Source organism: Mobula birostris, chromosome 8, assembly GCF_030028105.1.
Source record: "Mobula birostris isolate sMobBir1 chromosome 8, sMobBir1.hap1, whole genome shotgun sequence".
Taxonomy (NCBI): domain Eukaryota; kingdom Metazoa; phylum Chordata; class Chondrichthyes; order Myliobatiformes; family Myliobatidae; genus Mobula; species Mobula birostris.
The window spans coordinates 50,251,741-50,274,046 of record NC_092377.1 but is presented as its reverse complement, the minus strand read 5'-3'; the positions used below and the strand labels follow the sequence as shown (position 1 = coordinate 50,274,046).

The 22,306-nt window shown below is 41.7% G+C and overlaps 1 protein-coding gene and 1 long non-coding RNA gene across 2 annotated transcripts in view; both read left to right on the top strand.

Moving 5' to 3' along the window:
• Window positions 1-5,648, top strand: part of lpgat1 (lysophosphatidylglycerol acyltransferase 1) — a 71,337-nt gene extending 65,689 nt beyond the window's left edge. Inside the window, exon 9 of the mRNA XM_072265177.1 lies at window positions 1,177-5,648. Coding sequence (XP_072121278.1) covers window positions 1,177-1,331 — 155 coding nt within the window. The 3' untranslated portion in view covers window positions 1,332-5,648. The remainder of the gene's footprint in view (window positions 1-1,176) is intronic.
• A 5,454-nt stretch (window positions 5,649-11,102) lies between these two features.
• LOC140202190 (uncharacterized) lies at window positions 11,103-17,869 on the top strand. The gene is made up of 3 exons (XR_011887027.1): window positions 11,103-11,162; window positions 12,229-12,385; window positions 17,325-17,869. It is a non-coding gene; the product is annotated as an uncharacterized lncRNA (long non-coding RNA).
• Window positions 17,870-22,306: the final 4,437 nt, after the last annotated feature.

Sequence of the window (22,306 nt, the reverse complement as noted above, 5' to 3'; positions counted from 1 at the left end):
AATGCTACATCCCCCCCCCCCCCGCCTTTTCTACCTCCCATCCTGTTCCTTTTAAAACACCTAAACCCCGGTACCTGCATCTGCCAATCCTGCCCTTCCTCCAGCCAAGTTTCAGTAACGGCCACAACTTCATAGTTCCATGTACTGATGATCCATGCTCTAAGTTCATCCCCTTTATTCCTTATACTCCTAGCGTTGAAATAGACACATTTCAACCCCTCTGACTGGCTACATTTATGTTTTGTCCCCTGCCCGTCCGTCCTCACCAACTCAGAACACATAGCATCATGCCCTTGTCCTTCTACCCTAATCTCTGCACTCACATTCTGATCCCCACCCCCCCGCCAAACTAGTTTAAACCCTCCCCAACAGATCCAGCAAACCTGCATTATTGTAGAAACAGTGGCATCTATCCAGGGCCTTAATGTTTGCTAGAAGTTGTCCAGATCTCAGGCACACACAGGAGGGCAGGGATATCTGTTGTGCCAGGATGGTGAATTGATCTTCTAATATCCTTTTCCTCAAGACTGTGTTTGTGTATTGAAGGTGCTGGTAAATTTCTGCCTTTTACAGGAGGTGTCTTGAGTCCATGTTGGGCAAGGTTCCCATCTAGTCCATGCCATGCAAGATTCCCATCTTCACTAGTCCCATTTGCCCCATATTCCTCTTAAGCCTTCTCTCTATCATGTACCTTTCCAGGTTGTTTTTAAACACTGTACCTGCTTCAACCATAATATTGTAAATATGTCCTGGCCAAGGTATTGTACAAAATTGCCCTCCTTGCCTTGCCTGGCCTGTGTGACTCCAGACCTGCAGCAATGTGCTTGTCTCTGAAATGGCCTCGCAAAGCATCTAGTTGTGATCATCCTCTTGGAAATAAAACCAGACAAATCACCTAGAGTTGACCTCGGCACCAGAAATGACGTAGAAAAGAACTGAGCCATTTATCAAGCAATGGATCAAATTGGCTAAATAACTGGCTTTTATGATGTAGGGATCTTGGGAAGAAATTGAATCGGATAGTCAATGCTGTAGTTCTTGCAGCATTTACCTCCTCATTGGCAGAAGGAAGGAATGTTGGCTGTTGAAGTGGATTATTCATTGGATAACAGTTAAATGAATAATACATTTATTTACTATGTTATTAGTGGAACTAAAATACTTTTATAATTGCAGGAGCATTTCCACCTACCAAAGGTCAGACAGTGGCGACTTCCAGACCTATGGTCCTTGACTCATTCTGGCTCTTCCTAGTACAACTAATGGGATTTCTTTCTGGCTACATGTGGTATAATGTTCTGTACTATTTGTATCATTGCTTGGGGCTCTAGGAATTTTGAAAACTAAAACATTGAATTAGGATATGAACTCCAGTGTTTGTGTCAGTATCCATGCGTGAATACCAATATTTCTTGAATGATGATAAAGAAAAGAAGAATGGATTCATTTCCTGTCATGTTCACTGAGATTTTTAAACTCAAGTCTAAAACATTTAGTTCGCATCATCAAGTCTGCAACTTGATGTTAAGGGTTCTGACGAGTTTACATGTTCATTAAGCATCCGCACTGTTTAATTATGCTGCATATCCTCAGATGTCCTCTTTTGGAGGGATACTGCTGAAGAGTATTTCAATCTATTGCAGTAAACGTCACATCTTTCACCATTGCTTCAGATGGCAAAAGTTGCCCAGAGATGAATCTCAATGGAAGAAGCCCACATCTACCTATTACACTGATGAGGAACCTGTCAGAGCTGCCACAATTTTGTCTGGTGTTGACAGAGGGAAGTGTTTGTTTCCCTAAGCAGTTATTCAATATTTTGTTTTGTGATTAATTAAAAGGCCACTTTTAAAGCATGGTCTAAAGCATCTAAAATTCTAGTGAGTGCAGTTCATTAATTGTCAATAATATTTATATAGTTACTGGTAAAATAGTTATAAAAGCAGAAGTAATGTTTCATTCTAGTTCTAGTACATACAATGCAGTACATCTGAGTATGGTTTAGTTGAAATGACCAAATATGGTGATACAGCCAATCATGTTAGTATTTTGCACTTGGTAAGAAGTTGCTAGTCGTAGTTAGTAAAGAATTACAGCTGTAACGTCACAGAATAGCCAGGCTGTTGCATAGCATTAAATAAATGTTATGAAAGACTTGACTTAATGGACTAGAAACAGCAAAAAAATAAGTTTACAAACTAGTTGAAAGTACAGGTCATTTGATTAACATTTACTCTGTTCCTTTATTGTACTCAGATTCTGGCTGCATCATTTATTGTACACCCTCTACTGTGTATTCAACTTTTGTGGGTACAGTATCACCGGATTGTATGATATGATGCAAATCATTTTTAATTGTGTCGATCAATCTGAGTCTGAAGTTTCAGCAGGATATTTATGGCTGTTGAATTTGTTATTTGGAAGTTATGACTTGATTTTCAAAAGTTGAGACAAAAAAAGTGTTCAGATTTGTCTAATTTAATTTAAGTTCAATGTTTTAAGTTTCAATTAATAGGCTTGTGACATGACATATAGACAGATGTTTTGCTGCCTGTCACTGGATTCTGCCACCAGTGACAAGTTCCGTTGTTCCAGAGGCAATTCAGATCAGGAAAAAAAGCTCACTTTGGAAAAAGGGAAACGCATGTGAATATACATGTATATTTGATGTCCGAAGGTAGACACACTGGATTAGTTAGGACTCTGAGTATGATAGCATGTATGATACATTAATGTACCCCATGAGTTAAAAATATAATTATCTCTGACATCACACTGGCAAAAGAATTGTCAATTGACAGTTTTTAAGAATTACAGTCTAAATTCAAGGAAATGTTTATGTTTAAGTCCCTCTTCTGCCTATTTTTTTTGTGGGGGAGGTAGGAGCTATCTGTTTTCATATACATTTCTGGGAACACATATAGTGGGGTGTTAAACTGTGGCTTGTTCCTATACGTACTCTTTTTCATGCCGTATGTGCTACTGGACGAGTATGATACAGTTTGTGTTGAAGGCTGTGGATAGCCCTCTCAACATTTTACTGGGGAATTAGACACCATGGAGGCCACATTTAAAATAAAATACCCTGTTTCAATAAGCCAACAGTTTTAAACTGCTGATTTAGAAACTGGTCAGCAGGAAAACTGTAAATGAATATGAATTATTAAGCAAAATATTTAACTCAGAATTTTGAACAAACTGCTTTATTTTGAAACTAGAAGCTCAACAGGATGGGAAACCGTTATGCTAATTAAGGATAGTATAGAATAGTTTTAAAAAAAGATAAATTATAGAATATGCACAGCAGATGGTGATATGTTGACATCTTTTCAATGAAATGCATTAAATGATGTGATTACTTTTTCCAATATTCCCTGTATTTTCTGTAAGGAGGCAATTTTTAACTTTAGTTGAGCACTGACGTAAACGTGTTGGATCTTGGTTATATCTAAATACAAAGAAAAACAGTATTGAACTGAATTGTGTGGTCAGTGCATTGGCCTTGCTTGTATACTTTAGTTTCACTGTTAATTGTTGTTTCTTGGGCTAGTCTGAATTTCTTTTAGTTCTATCAGATGCACATTATTGATTGTAAGTGTGCAGTACGAACGCACAGATACCAGAAATAAAATGTTGCTGAGTTCTACAGGTATCTCTGTACTATTATCTTGTAATTTTGAGAGCGTCAACACATGACAGAATAAGTTCAGTAAGTCTAACTTGCTAAAACATCTTTATATTTGGCTATTGTATATGTGATGTGAGGTTCTATCACATTCTGCTATTTTTAAGTTGTTCTCAAATATCAAGTTTCCTGTTTTAACAAATAGGAAAAAAAGTTTATTTGTTTATATATGCCTCTGTCTTCTCTCAGTTGGTGGAATAGATAGGTTTTAGTTTAGAAGCAATATGACCATTTTTGCCATTATTTAAAGTTTACTGTGGAAATCTTTAATGGAATTGCACCAGGTACAATCTTAGCTGGGTGCTGTTCTCAGCAGTGAGACTGCATTAAAAGACAATGGTACAATTAAATAAGGAGAAAGCTGAGGGGTGCAGAAAACATTGTGACAACTCACCTGCATCAACTGTGAATGACTTCTGTCTAGTTTTTGTATGCCAAGTACTTGCACTTGCACATCAGTCATTCAGCACACTTCATCCTATGTATTTGCAATTGGTTAACATAGACTAATGACACCCAAATTTAAGCAGAGTAGGCTCTATCAGTCCTCATCCCGAATGTAAGCAAACCAATAAAACAAAAACTGGAAGTGAATCAGGCAGCATCTCAGTGGAGAGAGAAATGAAGGTACCATTTTAGTTCAGTAACCTATTGGAATAAACTTTTAGTTTTCTAAAATAATCCTGAAACAAAAGTAAGCAGGCAGAACTTTTGGAGTAGTGGCTTATCTTTGTCTTTCATCTGCAGGGATTGCTGGCCTGTGTAAATTGGCAATCAGCAGTGATGTTTAGATCGCTCTTCATGCCTAGTTCCTAGGTGCCTTGAAATGGGTCTTTATACTATCCCACCCTGCAACACTGGTGTGAGGATGGCTGCCTCAAAATCAGTTCAGGAAAGACAATAAGACAATCTGGAAGCATGTGCAGGCAGCAGAAGTCTGTAAAAAATGCAAACTTATAAGATCTATTAAATGAACAAAACTGGCTGGTAGTAGTCCTTCAGAAAAGAAAATTGAGAGCAGTTTAAGCTTTTTATTCATTTACCCAGATGAATAGTAATCATCGTCTTCTGAATTTCACTGAGAATTGGCCACCCTCCAATTTACAGGTTTTTCTCATGAGGCCTGGGTTTTAATAGAAATTGGGAGTGAGCAGCAGAAAGATCTCAGGAGACAAAGATATATTTAACAAGATGGACAACTTAATGTTTCCATTTGTGGAAAGACTGCAACGAAGAAAATGTCTTGTATCTGATGTAGAGTTTGTCTAATATTTGTAAAAGTGCTCTTTTCCAGTATTTGACTTTGCAAAGCGACATTGTTATCCCATCAGCGTATTTGTACTCGAACAATTGAGTTTTATTTCCTTGGGGTTAGAGGGATAGTGGGATAGTAATTGAAATTTCCTTCCTCAACCCAATACTGGCTGTCTGTGAAATATGCTATTAATGCTCCTAGTTGACGGTATCTTGTGAGGTTTAGAGTTATGAAAGTTAATCTCTTGAAAGATCCAAAACATTGATGGATAAATTTGAGTTGGGCTGTATCCAGGCATGTAGCAATTCAACGGGGAACATTCAAAGAGACAGAACGGAATATTTCTTGAGAGGGCTTGCCAAATCTGGATCTGTTTTCCAAGCAACTTAATGGGTGAATTTGTAAAAGAGTTAATGCTACAAATCTGAAGCATATGAATTTAAATATTATTCTTTATTTTTTAAAAGTTCTGCACAGTTGACAGCTACGTTCTCATTTTATCCCTGCCATGTTATCATTAAGTATGCTGTTTACGATTTTAATCTCACAACATGAATTTGACAATAGCCTTTGACCAGTTTATTGTCAATGTTAAATTGCAAAAATTCTTGATAATCTTTGTACTTAATTGTGTTCACTGTTTTACAACTATTGTGTATTACAATATGCACAGAAAGGATATTAATAAAATAATGCATTAAAAACATCCAGAAGTGAATACTTGTGCCTCATTTCATCAAGGAGCCTTGTTTTGTTTTTAGTTGTTCTCCAATTTGTTGATTGATTCATTGATGCTCGATGTTGGCTTCTTCATGTATTTTGTGTGATGCAGCAAACACACACACAGTACTTTTAGTTCCTTTTTGTTCTGTTGGCTTCCTCTATTAAGTCCTTGAGTCTGTTTCCACCAGTGTCACGACACTTCATTTCTCTCCTTTCATATTCCTGTGTTCATTCCCTCATCCTGTAAGATCACAGCCACAGCCTGGAAATTCTCTAAATGAACCAACAAGGTAAACCCACCCAAGCAGCACTACCAAATACATCTTCGATTCCATTCTCCCAACCTAACATTTCTGAGAGCAGACTAATCATATCTCTTCTCCACACTTAGCCTATAGTATCTTTGTTTTAAAGGGACATCCTTTCCTTTCTCATTGATTACATTGGTGGTGTAGTTTCCACTGAAAGGTTGTTCACGTGGAGATACCATGACTCTCTTACTTCACCTATCATGATCAATCAGGTGGAGAGATGATCTTAGTCACAAAGCTGTACCTTAGTGTTATTCTCCTATTTCCTCCTGTGCATCATTTCTTGTGCAATTCTTCAAAATCTTTGATGGACCACTCCAATGTATCTTTGGTTGCAGTGGTATCATCATCCTTAGCATCAGCACAAAAAAAAACTTTTTTCTTTTCAGTCTCCATCTTAATCCATTCTCTCCTCCCTCCCCTGACTTCACATGAATGTGTTTTTTTTCCCCCCCTTTAGTGTTGATCTCTGCTCCCATTGTCTCATTCATGGACTGTGGTTAAGCCAATCAATTATTGTCATTTCAGACTTAGAGATTCATGTTGAAGGTGTTGCATAAAGATAAAGACAAAATATCATTGTTACTATGGGAAGTAAGCTGTTGGCAGAATAAAAACCCAGTCATTTACAGAACAAGCCTTCTCCAAAGGTGATCAGAAATGGGAGCAGTGCGATAGGATGAAGAGCCACTCCTGAAGTGAATAGGCAGAGGAAATGCTCCATAACTTTAGCAATGACATAATAATACAATGATATTCTGCAGGCATAAGTTATTAACGAGAGTGAAAAGCAGGGTCCTAAATTGTAGCAGTGACACACACTTCCTTATTAAGTCGTTTTACCAATTTAGAGATCAGGCCATACATGCTAAGCCAATCAGTGTACATTCATTAAAGTCAATATTTGTAGAGGATATAGTGACATATATTAAAAGGGTAATGAGAGAGCAAATATCTGCTCAAACAAGAGATTCTGCAGATGCTAGAAATGCAAGGTAATAACAAACAAAATCCTGAAGAAACTCAGCAAGTCAGACAGCATCTATGGAAAGGAATAAAAAGTCAATATTTTGGGCCAAGACTTCATCAGGACAGGAAACTAAAGGGGAAGGACCCAGAATAAGAGGTGGGGGAGGGACGGGGAGGAGGTGAGAAACTGGGAGCTGATAGGTAGAAAGGTGAAGGGCTAATGAAGAAGGAATCTGATAGGACAGTGGAGGGGCACCAGATGGAGGCGATAGGCAGGTGAGAAGACGAGAAGAGGTAATGGGAATCAGAATGGAAAAGAGAGAAGCAGAAGATGTTTGCAAATATCTCTGCAAATTTCTGTGGTACAATAATAGGGAAATAACATGGGAGGATGGGGTGTTAAGTACCTTGCTAACTGAAAGAGAGATGTACAGTATAGAGAGAGAGAGGAATTTTCATTACATTAAGACCTCTGTTGGAAGGGCAAAATAAAATAGAAACAGATAATACTGGAAATGTCAGCAGATCAGGTAGCACGTGTGGGAAGAGAAACAGAAACCCTGCGCTTTACTCAACTTTTACCACACTTTATACTTGTGCTACAACTTTCTCAGAGCTGTGGACTTGCACCCCACATCAAGGAACAGGCGAGGGGTCTCTGTAGCTGGCTTTTCCACAGAGAATTGTTGTCCATCAGACTGGTTTATTAATGTTGGATTCATTTCTGCTGTAGACCATAGCCTAGTGTTGGATCTGAAGTCTTGATTTTTGAATACTTTTCCAGAGGCAACTGAAGACCTTGCAGATGATGATGGATTGAATAGTGTGTCATGCAGTTTTAAGTGTGTCAAGTCTTGATGAAGAATCTCGGCCCAAAACCTCCATAAATGATGCCTGACTTCCTGAGTCCTCTGGCATTTTGCGTGCATTGCTCAACATTTCCAGCATCTGCAGAATCTCTTATGATTGTGTTGTCCATCTTGATTGCCAGGAGATGAAGTTTTGCAATTGGAGAAAGTTTGTGAAAGGCTTTTGTCTTCCAGAAGTTTAGCCTGCAGCCTATGAAGGAATGATATCATTTGTATAGGGTGAAGGAGCATAAATAATGATAGGCAGGTCAGCCTAACAACAGTGAAGACAGAAACAGAAGAAATTGTTACTTGGAAAGTGCAGATTATCAAAGTTGTTAAAATGGTTTCATGAAGGAAAGGTCATCTCTAACTCGAGTATTAAAAAGCAGCCAAGGAGAGTCATGTGCTTGGTGTAGACGACATGAGATTTTTTGCAAGATCCCACAGGGCAGTGTACTCAAGTGAAAGGGATGAGGGGTCCCATATTGCATTGATGGACAAGGCAAAGGGTAACGATGAATAGAGCATCTAAGTAATGGGAAAGGGTTCAGCAGAACTTAGTGCTGTTTCAATTTTTGTGACATCTATGAAAAACTTTGCTAAAAGTAAAAGCCATGATTAAGAGAAGTGACGTCAGCTTTTGTTTCTGTATCACTGACAGAAGGCTGTGCTCTATAGGAAAATATCTGTGGGTAGGTTTGGAGGGCACACAAATCTTGAAAGGATTTAATTCCAGAAAAAAAAATAGGTACTGTATTTAGTTAGAATAAACAAGACATGGTAATACTGAGAAGTGTAAAAATAATATGGGGATTTTAGGATTCTTGTCCACAGAACCCCCAAAGAAAACAGGAAATCTGGCTTATAACTACAGAAAGTAATTAGCTTTTATTGTAAAGGGGATAGAATGCAGAAGTAAGGACCTTTTGGTCAGATGTGCAGGACTTTGATGGAGTCAAACTGAAAGAACTGTGTACAGTTTTATCTGAGGAGTCATTGCAGAGAAAGTTCACTAGATTGGTGGGAGGTAGGGGTGGGATCTGTGTCTTTGAGCAGATTCCAGGATGATGTGTTCTTACCCTGTTGCCCATGTCAACAGTGTCTCTGAGCAGGCACAAGACTTTCTGAAAGAAGAGGGTGAACTGGTAGAAGACATGAAATATATTGGTACCAGCTACAAGGGCAGGAAGAGTGATAAGGTCCTCCATAGTGAATATAGGGGATCAGGCCGAAATTTGAAGGGCAGAACGTCCAGGTTCTACTCTGAGGATTGCTCTCTGTACCTCTCACACTAGTGAGGATATGGCAAATGAGCATTTGACAAAAGACCCTAGTGCAGGTTGAAGGACTTCAGTTATTTAGATCATTGGTGTCTCTTCTAGAGCAGGGCTGTCTTGTTCAAAAGTGTCAGGTTGCGTCTGAACTGGAGGGAACCAATATCCTGTGACAAGGTTTGCTAATGTTGCTTGGGAAAGTTTAAACCAGTCTAACAAAGGATGTGGGACCCAAAATAGTCATGTATCAGAGAGAAAGATGAAGATAGAACTTAAAACAAGCAAGTCTAGTCAACAGGCCAGACAGGACCAATGCATGGAGCATGAAAGGATTGATGGACTAAACAAAATGCAAGAGCCTCACTGGTAAATCATGGACCTCAAAGCATGAATCAACACAAGGGCTTGTGATATTGTGGTTATTATGGAAACAGGACAAGCAGCTCAACCTTCTGGGGTATTGATGCTTCCAACGTGACAGATATGGAGGTAGGAGAGGAGGGGGAGTTTTACTAATAATTAGGGAGAATATCATGGAAATGCTTAGAGGGGATATCCTGGGGAATATCCAGTGAGATCATATGGTTGGATCACTTTGGTATTATGTAATAGGACCCCAAATAACTGAAATTTAAGGGACGTACATACAGCAAAATCAGAGATGGGTATTGGAATAATAGGATGTGAGTTTCATTTCAGCAAATGGATTTCAATTTGCATAGATAAGTGTGAGGTGATGCATTTTGGACATTCAAAGAAAGGTAGGACTGATAGCATGAATGGCAGGGCACTGACATGCATTGTGGAAGAGAGGGACCTGGGAGTACGGGTGCACAGTTTACTGAAAGTGGCCACACGAATAGACGGTGGTGAAGAAGCCATTTAGCATGCTGTCTTTCATCAGTCAGGGCAACAAGCTGAGGAGAAGGGACATCATGTTGCAGTTATAAGTCACTGGTGAGACAACCCTTGGAGTATTGAGTAAGGTTTTTTTCACCCTGTTATCGGAAAGATATGGTCAAGCTGGAGAGGGAACAGAGTAGATTTAAGAGTATGATACCTCGCCTGGAGGGCCTGAGCCATGGATCTTTATTCATTGGAGTGCTGAGAGGAGACTTCATAGGTTTATAAAATCACGAGGGGTGTGGATAAGATGGACATTCTTAGTCTTTCACCCAGAGATGGGCAATCCAAAGCCCAGAGGTCACAGATACAAGATATGAGGAGAGAGATTTAAAGTAAACTGAGCATACAGAGCTTATTTACATTGAGGGCAGTGAGTTACTGGAATGAGTTGCTGGAGGAAGTAATTGAGGTGGATACAACTACAACATTTAAGAGGCATTCGGATAGGTACATGAAGGGGAAGAGTTTGGAAGTTTCTGGTTTATGGCCAATTAGGACTAAAGGGCTTGAGTTACAAGGAGAGGTTGAAGGACCTAGTCTGTCTTCCCTGGAGCAAAAGAGGCTGTGGTGGCATAATGGAGTTATATAACATTATGGGAAGTGCAGAGTCTATTTCCATTGTAGAGTGTCCAAAACTGGTGAGTTTAAGGTGAGAATGAGAAGGCATGAAGGGGTAATATTTTTACACTGAGTTAGTATGTGGAATCAAATCTCAGGAGGTGGTAGTGGGGGCAGAAACAGTAACAACATTTAAGAGGCATCTGAACAGGCACTTGAATGAGCCAAACATTAAAGCATATGGAATTAATGCAGGCAAATGAGATTAGTATAAATAGGCATTATGGCCAGCCTAGAGGCGATAGGCCAAAGGGGCTGTTTCTATGGGTACGCCTAAACTACGCCGGAAAATTTTGAAAACAAAGCTTTTTCTCTTCGTTTTGCCCTCCCGTCCACACTGAGCCGGCGTTTTCAGACCCCGAAAACGGAGATTTTCGAAAACACTCTCCAGAGTGAATAAATCTGAAAACGCTTAATATCCGGCGTAGTGTGTACGGGGTAACCGGAGAGATTTAAAAACACTGTCATGACAACACCAGAACAACAATGCTTTTTTCTGCTTCTGCTTGGAACTGCGCAAGCTGTTAGAACGCGCAGTCGGTGTGAACGGCGTGAGAGTTAAGTTGTAAAGTGAGCTTTTTTGACTATTTAAAAACGCTGTCATGACGTGTCGGAACAGATGTTCGTTGTTTTCTTGAACGCCACTACCTAACAATTTCAGAACAGACGGACGAGACTGAAGCCATGAGGGTTAGAAATGTGCTCACCAAATACCTTGACCCATAGCCTACTGAATATACTCACTTTGCCCTGTTTTCTGTCCTTGCTTGTATGAAGGTGGTTTACCTATTTATGCAAGTACTTCTCTGACAATAGATGTGTAACAGCCTAATGTAACATTGTATGGAAATACAAGATAACGCTGATGCAGACGTTTTATACCTTTAACAAGGTGCTTTATTAATGCAACAGAGTTGGTCAGTTTTTCACTGTTCGTCGTCAGCGCGGTCATACTGTCCGTGAACTCCCTGTCGGTTGCCTCCATACGCTCCAGTATTTGTTTTTTTTTTAAGTTTTAAGTCCTGCACGAGAGCCAAGAGCAATTCCTTTAAAGTTTTTCTACTCTGTAACTAGACGAACGCGCACTAAGTATACCGCTCCCTCTTCGGTTGTTTTCTGTGTGTCCTGCGCATGCCCAGTAGGAGGAGATTCGCCCAAATATCCGCCTAATGTGGACGGAGATATTTTGCAAAACGCTTAGCGTGGACGCCTGTCGTTTTTACTCGAAACCGGCGTTTTCAAAATTATCCGGCGTAGTATGGACATAGCCTATGAAGTGCAACTCCATAACTAGATTCATTCATAGACTGAAAGACTTACCAAAGAATCAAATTGGGCAGATTGAATGTTTATACACTTTGGAGCTTGGAATAATGAAGCGTGGAATTCTCAGAGTGTTTTTCAAAGAGGGTATTTCCTTAGTGATAGAATCTAGAACTAGGAGGTGTTTTCTAAACGAGGAATCATCCACCTAAGGCGTAAGAAAGTTTTTCCTGTCCTTATCAGCTGTGAATGATGACTCATTAAGTATGTTCAAGATTAGATAAATCTCTGGATTATAATAGAAACAAGAATTATAGGGAATATAATTCTTAACCATTTGACCTTTTGGCTTTCTCCTTTTTATGATATCCAGAGAGTAAGAAGTTAAAGTCTATCAAGAAGAAATAAGGCTTTACAGGCTCTCCCTGGGTAATGGATGGATTCCATTTTAACAGACATCTGTAAACTGATCTGACTGTATGTTGAGAAACACACCTCTGCAGTATTGTAATGAATGGCATCAAAAGCACGTAAGACTGATAACAGAGAATTATTACTATTTAAGAAGGGTGGGAGGCAGCAGAAAGGAAACTATAGACTTGTTAGCCTGACATCAGTGGTTGGAAAGTTGTTGGAATCGATAGTTATGGATGAGATTACGGAATACCTGGAGGCACATGACAAGATAGGCCAAAGCCAGCATGGTTTCCTGAAAGGAAAATCCTGCCTGACAAATTTACTGCAATTCTTTGAGGAAATTACAAGCAGGGTAGATGAAGGGGATGCAGTCGATGTGGTGTACTTGGAGGCTTTTTACAAGGTGCCATACATGAGGCTGCTAAGCATGGTAAGATCCCATGGAAATACAGGGGTGTTACTAGCATGGGTGGAGCATTGGCTGATTGGCAGAAAATAGAGTGTGGGAATAAAGGGATCCTATTCTGGCTGACTGATAGTTACCAATGGAGTTCCACAGGGGTGGGAATTGGGACTGCTGCTTTTTATGATGTATGTCAATGATTTGGACTGTGGGATTAATGGATTCGTGGCTAAATTTGCTGATGATATAAAGATAGGTGGAAGAGCAAGTAGTGTTGAGGAAACAGAGTACCTATAGAAAGACTTAGATAGTTTAGGGGAATGGGCAAAGAAGTGGCAAATGAAATAGAATGTTGGAAAGTGTATGGTCATGCACTTTGGTGGAAGAAATAAATGGGCAGACTATTATTTAGATTGGGAGAGAATTCAAAATGCTGAGATGCAAAGGGACTTGGGAGTCCTTACGCAGGATACCCTAAAGGTTAACCTCCAGGTTGAGTCAGTGGTGAAGAAGGTGAGTGCAATGTTGGCATTCATTTCTAGAGGTATGGAATATTAGAGCAGGGATGTGAAGTTGAGGCTCTATAAGGCACTTGTGAGACCACACTTGGAGTATTGTATGCAGTTTTGGGCTCCTTATTTTAGAAAGGATATACTGACATTGGAGAGCGTTCAGAGAAGATTCACAAGAATGATTCCACGAATGAAAGGGTTACCATATGAGGAACATCTGGCAGCTCTTGGGCTGTATTCCCTGGAGTTCAGGAGAATGAGGGGGGATCTCATAGAAACATTCTGAATGTTAAAAGGCCTGAACAGATTAGATATGGCAAAGTTATTTCCCATGGTAGGGGAGTCCAAGACAAGAGGGCACAACTTCAGGATTGAAGGACGTCCATTTAGAACAGAGATGTGGAGAAATTACTTTAGTCAGAGGGTGGTAAATCTGTGGAATTTGTTGCCACGAGTGACTATGGAGGCCAAGTCATTGGGTGCATTTAAGGCAGAGATAGATAGGTTCTTGATTAGCCAGGGCATCAAAGAGTATGGGGAGAAAGCAGGGGAGTGTGGATGACTGGAAGAATTGGATCAGCCCATGATTGAATGGTGGAACAGACTCAATGGGCCGAATGGCCTACTTCTGCTCCTATGTCTTATGGTCTAACAAAGGGAGAGAGAGAGAGAGTGGGGAAAGTTCTTTCATTTGTAGGAATGAACGTGTGGACGTATGTTGGACTTCTGAATTTAATAATACAATGCAAGCCATTTGGATGTATGGGTGCCTGAACTGGGTGTTCATAACCCAGTGTTGACCTGTATTGTCTGGGGAATAGAAAACAAGAACAGGGAGGATACATCACAACCAGATTAACATTACTTACTGGTTAACTGGAATACTATATACAATTGTAGACAGCACTTTTCAAAGGATTAGGGTGATACTAAAGAAAATATTGGAAGATTTGAGAATCTTGCCAGACAATAGCATTATAATTATTACAGAGGTTTGACTGGACTGTGGTTGTTAATTTTAAATCTTTGGAGGCCGTGGAGAGAATTAATTGAGCTGTGTATAATTAAGGCTTAATTATTAGGACAGAGATATTTCCCTTGGTAAAATAATATAGCATTAAGTTTTAAGACTAATCAAGCATTTATGAAGTCAAGCGACACACACAAAAAATGTTGGTGAACACAGCAGGCCAGGCAGCATCTCTAGGAAGAGGTACAGTTGACATTTCGGGCCGAGACCCTTCGTCAGGGCTAACTGAAAGAAGAGATAGTAAGATTTGAAAGTGGGAGGGGGGAGGGGGAGATCCAAAATGATAGGAGAAGACAGGAGGGGGAGTGATCTCTTCCTATAGATGCTGCCTGGCCTGCTGCGTTCACCAGCATTTTTGTGTGTGTTTTGCTTGAATTTCCAGCATCTGCAGATCTCCTCGTGTTTGCATTTATGAAGTCAATATGTTCACCCAGAGGAACATGGCAGTCTGAAACTCAGAATTTGAAAGGGGTATAGAATCAGAAGCATTTGATAAACATGATGTGGATAGTGGAATTAGGCTAGATTTTTTAACTTGGCATAGACAAGAGGGATTTAATGACCTCTTCCTATGCTATATATCTCCATGAAGGTAAAGCAGGCTGTAAATTAAAAAGGAAGATTGTTGCATTTTTCTAATTATACAGCCAATGTACTTTAAGTGGGCAAACTCGTGTTGGTTGTGGCCTTTGGTTACAAGAAGCATTTACCTGTGAGGTCCTGTATGCCCAGGATACCCTCAAGGCCAGCTGCTTCACTTCTGTCGCTCCACTTCATTGTTGAATTCCATATGGAGCCCAGTCACACAGGGAACCGTCAGACCAAGGATTGAAATTCCCCTTGATTTGAATTGGAATTCAGGAGGGATAATCCACATGTAGCTTGATCCAGCTCAGTATGCTAAGGACTGTGATTGGATTTTAATTTGTGTTTGCTCATGGTTTTCTTTGAGTGTGATGTACCACAATTTGCAGATCTACAACTGGTATTGTTTTAATTTCCCAGTGGTAGAGACAGCAGTTTACCTTATTGCAAAAAGACATTCCTAGGATTCAACGATGTGTCTGTTGTTTGTACTGCAGATCTTGCACATTCTTCTGTGCATTTCTCTTGTCATTTCTGTCCTTTACATGGTCAGCTGAATGACCCAGTAAGATGACACCAATTGCAAATATAAAAGCTGGGTAATTTTTATGCAGAAGTGAACATAGATTTAAGTAAAACTGATGTCCATTCTATAAAATATGAAAAGTAAAACAAATCCTCGTTAAGACCCTAATTGGTCTAGTTGCACTTTTGCCATTCATCAGTAACTGGACTGATTGCTGTAATGATGCATAAGGAGATCTTTCCAGAGTGTGTCTCTGCTCCAAATCAGTCCAGACTAACATATTTCAGTTTATAATGTAGTGGCATGTAACTCCCGCAGTAAAATATAGAATTGGATGTGCAATTATGATTATTGCCGGCTGGGATCATGGTATGTTTGAGGATTATCATGTGTCACCATTTTGATCTTTGACAGACACCATCTAATAAATCAGTAAAGGACTGGAATTAAAAGAGAAGGAAAATGCTGGGAAATTGGCCTGCATCTGTATGGATAAACCATGAGGCTGAAGAGATCAATGGAAATCTCTCTGCAGAGCAGAGGAGAACTTCAAATAGATCGTCTTCATTTATGATAAGCCTTTCAATCCTGGAATCATTTTTGTGAGCCTCCTTTGAATCTTTCTTATATAAGGGGCCCAAAATTGTTCACAATACTCCAAGTGAGGTCTCAACAATGCCTTTAAAAGCCTCAACATTACATCTTAATTTTATATTCTAAACCTCTTGAAATTAATGATAATATTGCATTTGCCTTCCTCACCACTGACTTAGCATGCAAGTTAACCCTTAGGGAATCTTGCACGAGGATTCGCAAGTCCCTTTGCACATCAGATTTTTAAATTTTCTCCCCATAGAGAAAATAGTCTACACTTTTATTCCTTCACCAAAGTGCCTGACCACACACTTCTGGACACTGTATTCCATCTGCCACTTCTTTGCCCGTTCTCCTAATCTGTCTAAGTGCTTCTGCAGCCTCCCTCCTTCTTCAACACTACATGCCCCTCCATCATCTTCTTATCGTCAGCAAACTTGGCCAAAAATCCATCAATTCTGTCATCCAAATCATTGATATATAATGTAAAAAGAGCAAACCCAATACCAACTCCTGCAAAACAATACTAGTCACCAGCAGCCAATCAGAAAAGTCTCCCTTCATTCCCACTCTTTGCCTCCTGCCAATCAGCCAATGCTGTATTCTTGCTAGTATATTCCCTCTAATATCATGGGCTCTTACCTTGCAAAGCACCTTGTCAAAGGCCTTCTGAAGATCTTAATACACAACATCCACTGATTTTCCTTTGTCTATCCTGCTTGTTATTTCCTTAAAGAATTTCAACAGATTTGTCAGGCAAGATTTTTCTTTAAGGAAACCATGCTGGCTTTGGCTCAATTTTATCATGTGCCTCCAAGAACTTCAAAACCTCATCCATGACAATCGACTTCAACATCTTCCCAACCACTGAGGTCAGGCTAACTTGCCTATAATTTCGCAAACACGAGGAAATCTGCAGACGCTGGAAATTCAAGCAACACACATCAAAGTTGCTGGTGAACGCAGCAGGCCAGGCAGCATCTCTAGGAAGAGGTACAGTCGTCATTTTGGGCTGAGAGCCTTCGTCAGGACTAACTGAAAGAAGAGCTAGAAAGAGATTTGAAAGTGGGAGGGGGAGGGGGAGGGGGAGGGGGAGATCCAAAATGATAGGAGAAGACAGGAGGGGGAGGGATGGAGCCAAGAGCTGGACAGGTGATTGGCACAAGGGATATGAGAGGATCATGGGACAGGAGGCCAAGGGAGAAAGAAAAGGGGGAGGGGGGAAAAACCAGAGGATGGGCAAGGGGTATAGTGAGAGGGACAGAGGGAGAAAAAGGAGAGAGAGAAAAAGAATGTGTGTATATAAATAAATAATGGATGGGGTACGAGGAGGAGGTGGGGCATTAGTGGAAGCTTAAAAGCTTCCCAATCCTCTAACTTCCTAATAATTTTGCTCTATTAGATGGCGGGAGGAGAAGATGGCGGCGCAACACAGCACGCCTAGCCTCTCTGGTGAAATGATATCGTATTTGTTAAATAGGGGCCGTGCACAATTCTGATTTGGTGGAGACAGCTGTGAGAAGCACGGAGGAACATCTGGAGAAACTTCTGAAATGCCCGGTTCACTGCCGCTGCTACTGTGCGATCGAGAATCTCTGGAAGGAAGGCCCCAAATCCTCAGCTTTGCCTGCTGCTGGCGGCCAGGGCTGGAGTCGAAGCACTCAGCAGAGACGGTGCTCGGTGTCGGAGGACTGGTCAGAGGCTTCAAGTTTTCAGACTACTCAGAGTCGGACTGTGGTCGGGCATGGCAGGGGGAGTTTTCTTCCTTCTCCCGTCTGCGTGAGATGTGGGACTTTCGAGAGACTTTGAACTTTTTTTACCGTGCCTATGGCCTGTTCTTCATCAAGTTATGGTATTGCTTGCACTGTTGTAACTATATGTTATAATTATGTGGTTTTTGTCAGTTTTTCAGTCTTGGTCTGTCCTGTGTTTCTGTGATATCACACCGGAGGAATATTGTATCATTTCTTAATGTATGCATTACTAAATGACAATAAAAGAGGACTGTGTGTCCTCATAATCTAATAATCTAATCTAATCTATTATATGCCCTCTCTTTTGCTTTTATGCTGACTTTGACTTCTCTTGTCCGCCACGGTTGTGTCATCCTGCCATTGGAATACCACTTCATCTTTGGGATATATCTATCCTATGCCTTCCAAATTGCTCCCAGAAACTCCAGCCATTGCTGCTCTGTCATCATCCCGCTACTGTCTCCTTCCAATCGACTTTGGCCAGCTCCTTTCTCATGTTCCTCTAATTCCCCTTACTCCACTGTGATACTGACATCTGACTCCAGTTTCTCCCTCTCAAATTGCAGGATGAATTCTATCATATTATGATCACTGCCTCCGAAGGATTCATTTACCTTAAGCCCCCTAATCAAATCCAGTTTATTACACAACACCCATTCCAGAATAGCTGATCCCCTATTGGGCTCAACCACAAACTGCTCTAAAAAGCCATCTCATAGGCACCCTACAGATCCTCTCTCTTAGGATCCAAAATCAGCACCAATCTGATTTTCCTAATCTACCTGCATATTGATATCCCCCATGACTATCGTAACATTACCCTTTTGACATGCATTTTCTTTTCTATCTTCCCTTGTAATTTACAACCAACATCCTGGCTCCTGTTCTTCTACTACTACTACTACTACTACTACTACTACTACTACTACTACTACGTCGACTCAGGCCTAGGGGGCCGGCGTTGGGCACGATGACGGACTCTCCACTTTTCCCTCTCCCTCATCAGCGTGTTCAGTTCATCTACATTAGCCGTGCCGCTGTCTTCTAGGAGCGTGTTGACCATAGTCTTGGGAGGGCACCCAGGGTTCATCCTCCCGTGTTTGGGCTCCCATATGATGACTAGGCTGGCAGGTAGCTCGGGGTGGTGTAGACAGTGCCCCGCTAGTTGCAGTCTTCTCACCTTGATTTTAGTGGTGAGCATCGGTAGGTCGTCATAGAGCTCAACGTTCATTATGTGCTGTTGCCAACTCACGTCAAGAGCCATCCAGAGCAATCGTGTATACAACCATCTAGAGACTTTCACATAGTCTTGGTGAGTGTCCACATCTCGCAACCGTACGTGAGAATGGAATCTATGACTGCTATGATGATCCTCTTTTCAGGTTCTGGTCAGGTTCGACTTCCGGATTTCCTTCATGTCGTTCATAGCCCTCCACACCAGCACCCTCCGTATCTTTATGTCCTTCTCCAAACTCATCATTCTTGACCCGAGGTACTTGTCGTCAAAGCCTTTCTTAATGGTATCATTCTTTACAGTCTTGAGAGTACCTTTGTCACAGTTAAACACCATGTACACTGTCTTTTTAGCGTTTAGGTGAAGTCCAACTTTATTGCACTCAATTTCCACTTTTGTCAGTAGCTGCTGTGCTTCCTCCATCTGGTCAGAGAGCAGGACTATGTCATCTGCAAAATCGAGATCTGTGAGCATAACTGGTCTGACCCTTTTGGTTCGTCCTGGTTTTATGGTAAAACCAAGCTTGTCATGATCTTTGGTAGCTTGACGCAGAGCGTAATCAAGGACGATTATAAAGATGTAGGGTACCAGAGTGTCTCCTTGCAGCACACCAGCTAGGAGTTCGAACACTGCTGTTTCTCCGTCTGATGATACAACTTTCACCATGGTTTTGGTATAGTCATAGTCATACTTTATTGATCCCAGGGGAAATTGGTTTTCATTACAGTTGCACCATAAATAATAAATAGTAATAAAACCATAAATAGTTAAATAGTAATATGTAAATTATGCCAGTAAATTATGAAATAAGTCCAGGACCAGCCTATTGGCTCAGGGTGTCTGACCCTCCAAGGGAGGAGTTGTAAAGTTTGATGGCCACAGACAGGAATGACTTCCTATGACGCTCTGTGTTGCATCTCGGTGGAATGAGTCTCTGGCTGAATGTACTCCTGTGCCCACCCAGTACATCATGTAGTGGATGGGAAACATTGACCAAGATGGCATGCAACTTAGACAGCATCCTCTTTTCAGACACCACCATGAGAGTCCAGTTCCATCCCCACAACATCACTGGCCTTACGAATGAGTTTGTTGATTCTGTTGGTGTCTGCTACCCTCAGCCTGCTGCCCCAGCACATAACAGCAAACATGATAGCACTGGCCACCACAGACTCGTAGAACATCCTCAGCATCGTCCGGCAGATGTTAAAGGTCCTCAGTCTCCTCAGGAAATAGAGACGGCTCTGACCCTTCTTGTAGACAGCCTCAGTGTTCTTTGACCAGTCCAGTTTATTGTCAACTCGTATCCCCAGGTATTTGTAATCCTCCACCATGTCCACACTGACCCCCTGGATGGAAACAGGGGTCACCGGTACCTTAGCTCTCCTCAGATCTACCACCAGCTCCTTAGTCTTTTTCACATTAAGCTGCAGATAATTCTGCTCACACCATGTGACAAAGTTTCCTACCGTAGCCCTGTACTCAGCCTCATCTCCCTTGCTGATGCATCCAACTATGGCAGAGTCATCCGAAAACTTCTGAAGATAACAAGACTCTGTGCAGTAGTTGAAGTCCGAGGTGTAAATTGTGAAGAGAAAGGGAGACAAGACAGTCCTCTGTGGAGCCCCAGTGCTGCTGATCACTCTGTCGGACTCACAGTGTTGCAAGCACACGTACTGTGGTCTGCCAGTCAGGTAATCAAGAATCCATGACACCAGGGAAGCATCCACCTGCATCGCTGTCAGCTTCTCCCCCAGCAGAGCAGGGTGGATGGTGTTGAACGCACTGGAGAAGTCAAAAAACGTGACCCTCACAGTGCTCGCTGGCTTGTCCTGGTGGGCGTAGACACGGTTCAGCAGGTAGACGATGGCATCCTCAACCCCTAGTCGGGGCTGGTAGGCAAACTGGAGGGGATCCAAGTGTGGCCTGACCATAGGCCGGAGCAGCTCCAGAACAAGTCTCTCCAGAGTCTTCATGATGTGGGAGGTCAATGCCACCGGTCTGTAGTCATTGAGGCCACTGGGGCGCGGCGTCTTCGGCACAGGGACGAGGCAGGACGTCTTCCACAGTACAGGAACCCTCCGGAGCCTCAGGCTCAGGTTGAATACATGGCGAAGTACTCCACATAGCTGAGGGGCACAGGCTTTGAGCACCCTGGTACTGACACCATCCGGTCCTGCAGCCTTTCTTGGGTTGAGACGTTTCAGCTGTCTTCTCACCTCTTCAGCTGTGAAGCCCACAGTGGTGGTTTCGTGTGGGGAAGAGGTATAGTGAAGAGAGCAGTGTGAGGGACTGTGAGGAGGGGTATAGCTGGACTCTATTGCTCTCAGTAGACGGTTTGGTACTCCATAAGCTTTCAGGATCTTCAGCATTTTACCTCGAAGAATGGAGTCAAAAACTTTGTGAAAATTGATGAAAGTAAGCACAGCTGGTAGGTTGTTCTTCTTGACTTCCTTGATGATTCTACGGAGAGCAAGTATTTGCATTACTGTTGTGCGCTTCTGCCGAAAACCATTCTGATTGAATCTTAGCTTAGGGTCAATGACGGTGCAAATCCTGTTCAAGATCATCAAATTGTATAGCTTTGATAAGCTGCAGGTCAAGCTGATACCGCGGTAGTTATCTGTCTTTGTGAGGGATCCAGACTTGGGGACTGGGATGATGTTTGAGAGTGACCACTGTTCTGGTTTGTCGCCTTTCATTAGTGCCGTATTACATATGTCCAGCAAGACGTCGTCCAGGTCACAGTTCTGCAGGAACTCTGGTGGTATCCCATCTGGTCCAGCACTCCTGCCCTGTTTGAGTACATATTTAGCCTTCTTCAGTTCCTCAATGGTGAATGGGCCGTCATCGATGTTGACTTGCGTTAGTATCATGGGTGTGTCTTCTTCTTTTTCTGTGATCATTGGAAGGCTTCCCAACAGGTTCTTCAAGTGGGTAAACCGTGTCAGGACAGGTCCTTTTCTGTTTTACCACCTATTTGACCTGACGGGGACTTCTTCCGTCAACTGATCTCGCTGACTAGGCGCCATGCTTCTCCATGCTGCTTGTCTTCATTAGCAGCCGCTACCTCTCTAATCCTCTCAGCTAGTTCCTCTTCCTTCAGTCGGTCGTAGGTGGCAAAGAGATTCTTCTTTTCTGTCTTGAACTTGTCTCTTAGCTCTTCTGTTTCGCTCCTTCTAAGTTCGGCATGACAAGCATTGACCACACTTCTTGCTGCGACGACGTCAGGATGTTTTGAGATCCGGCTCTTCTTGATTCGCTTCACAGTAGGCAAACTCTTTGTTGCATCTGTGTGTACATCTATGAGCCGTTGATAGCGGTCGGTGGCAGTCTCTTCCTCCCCGCTGTCCAGTGTGTACTGGGCTTGACGAATAGGTGGCGAGGAGAATGCCT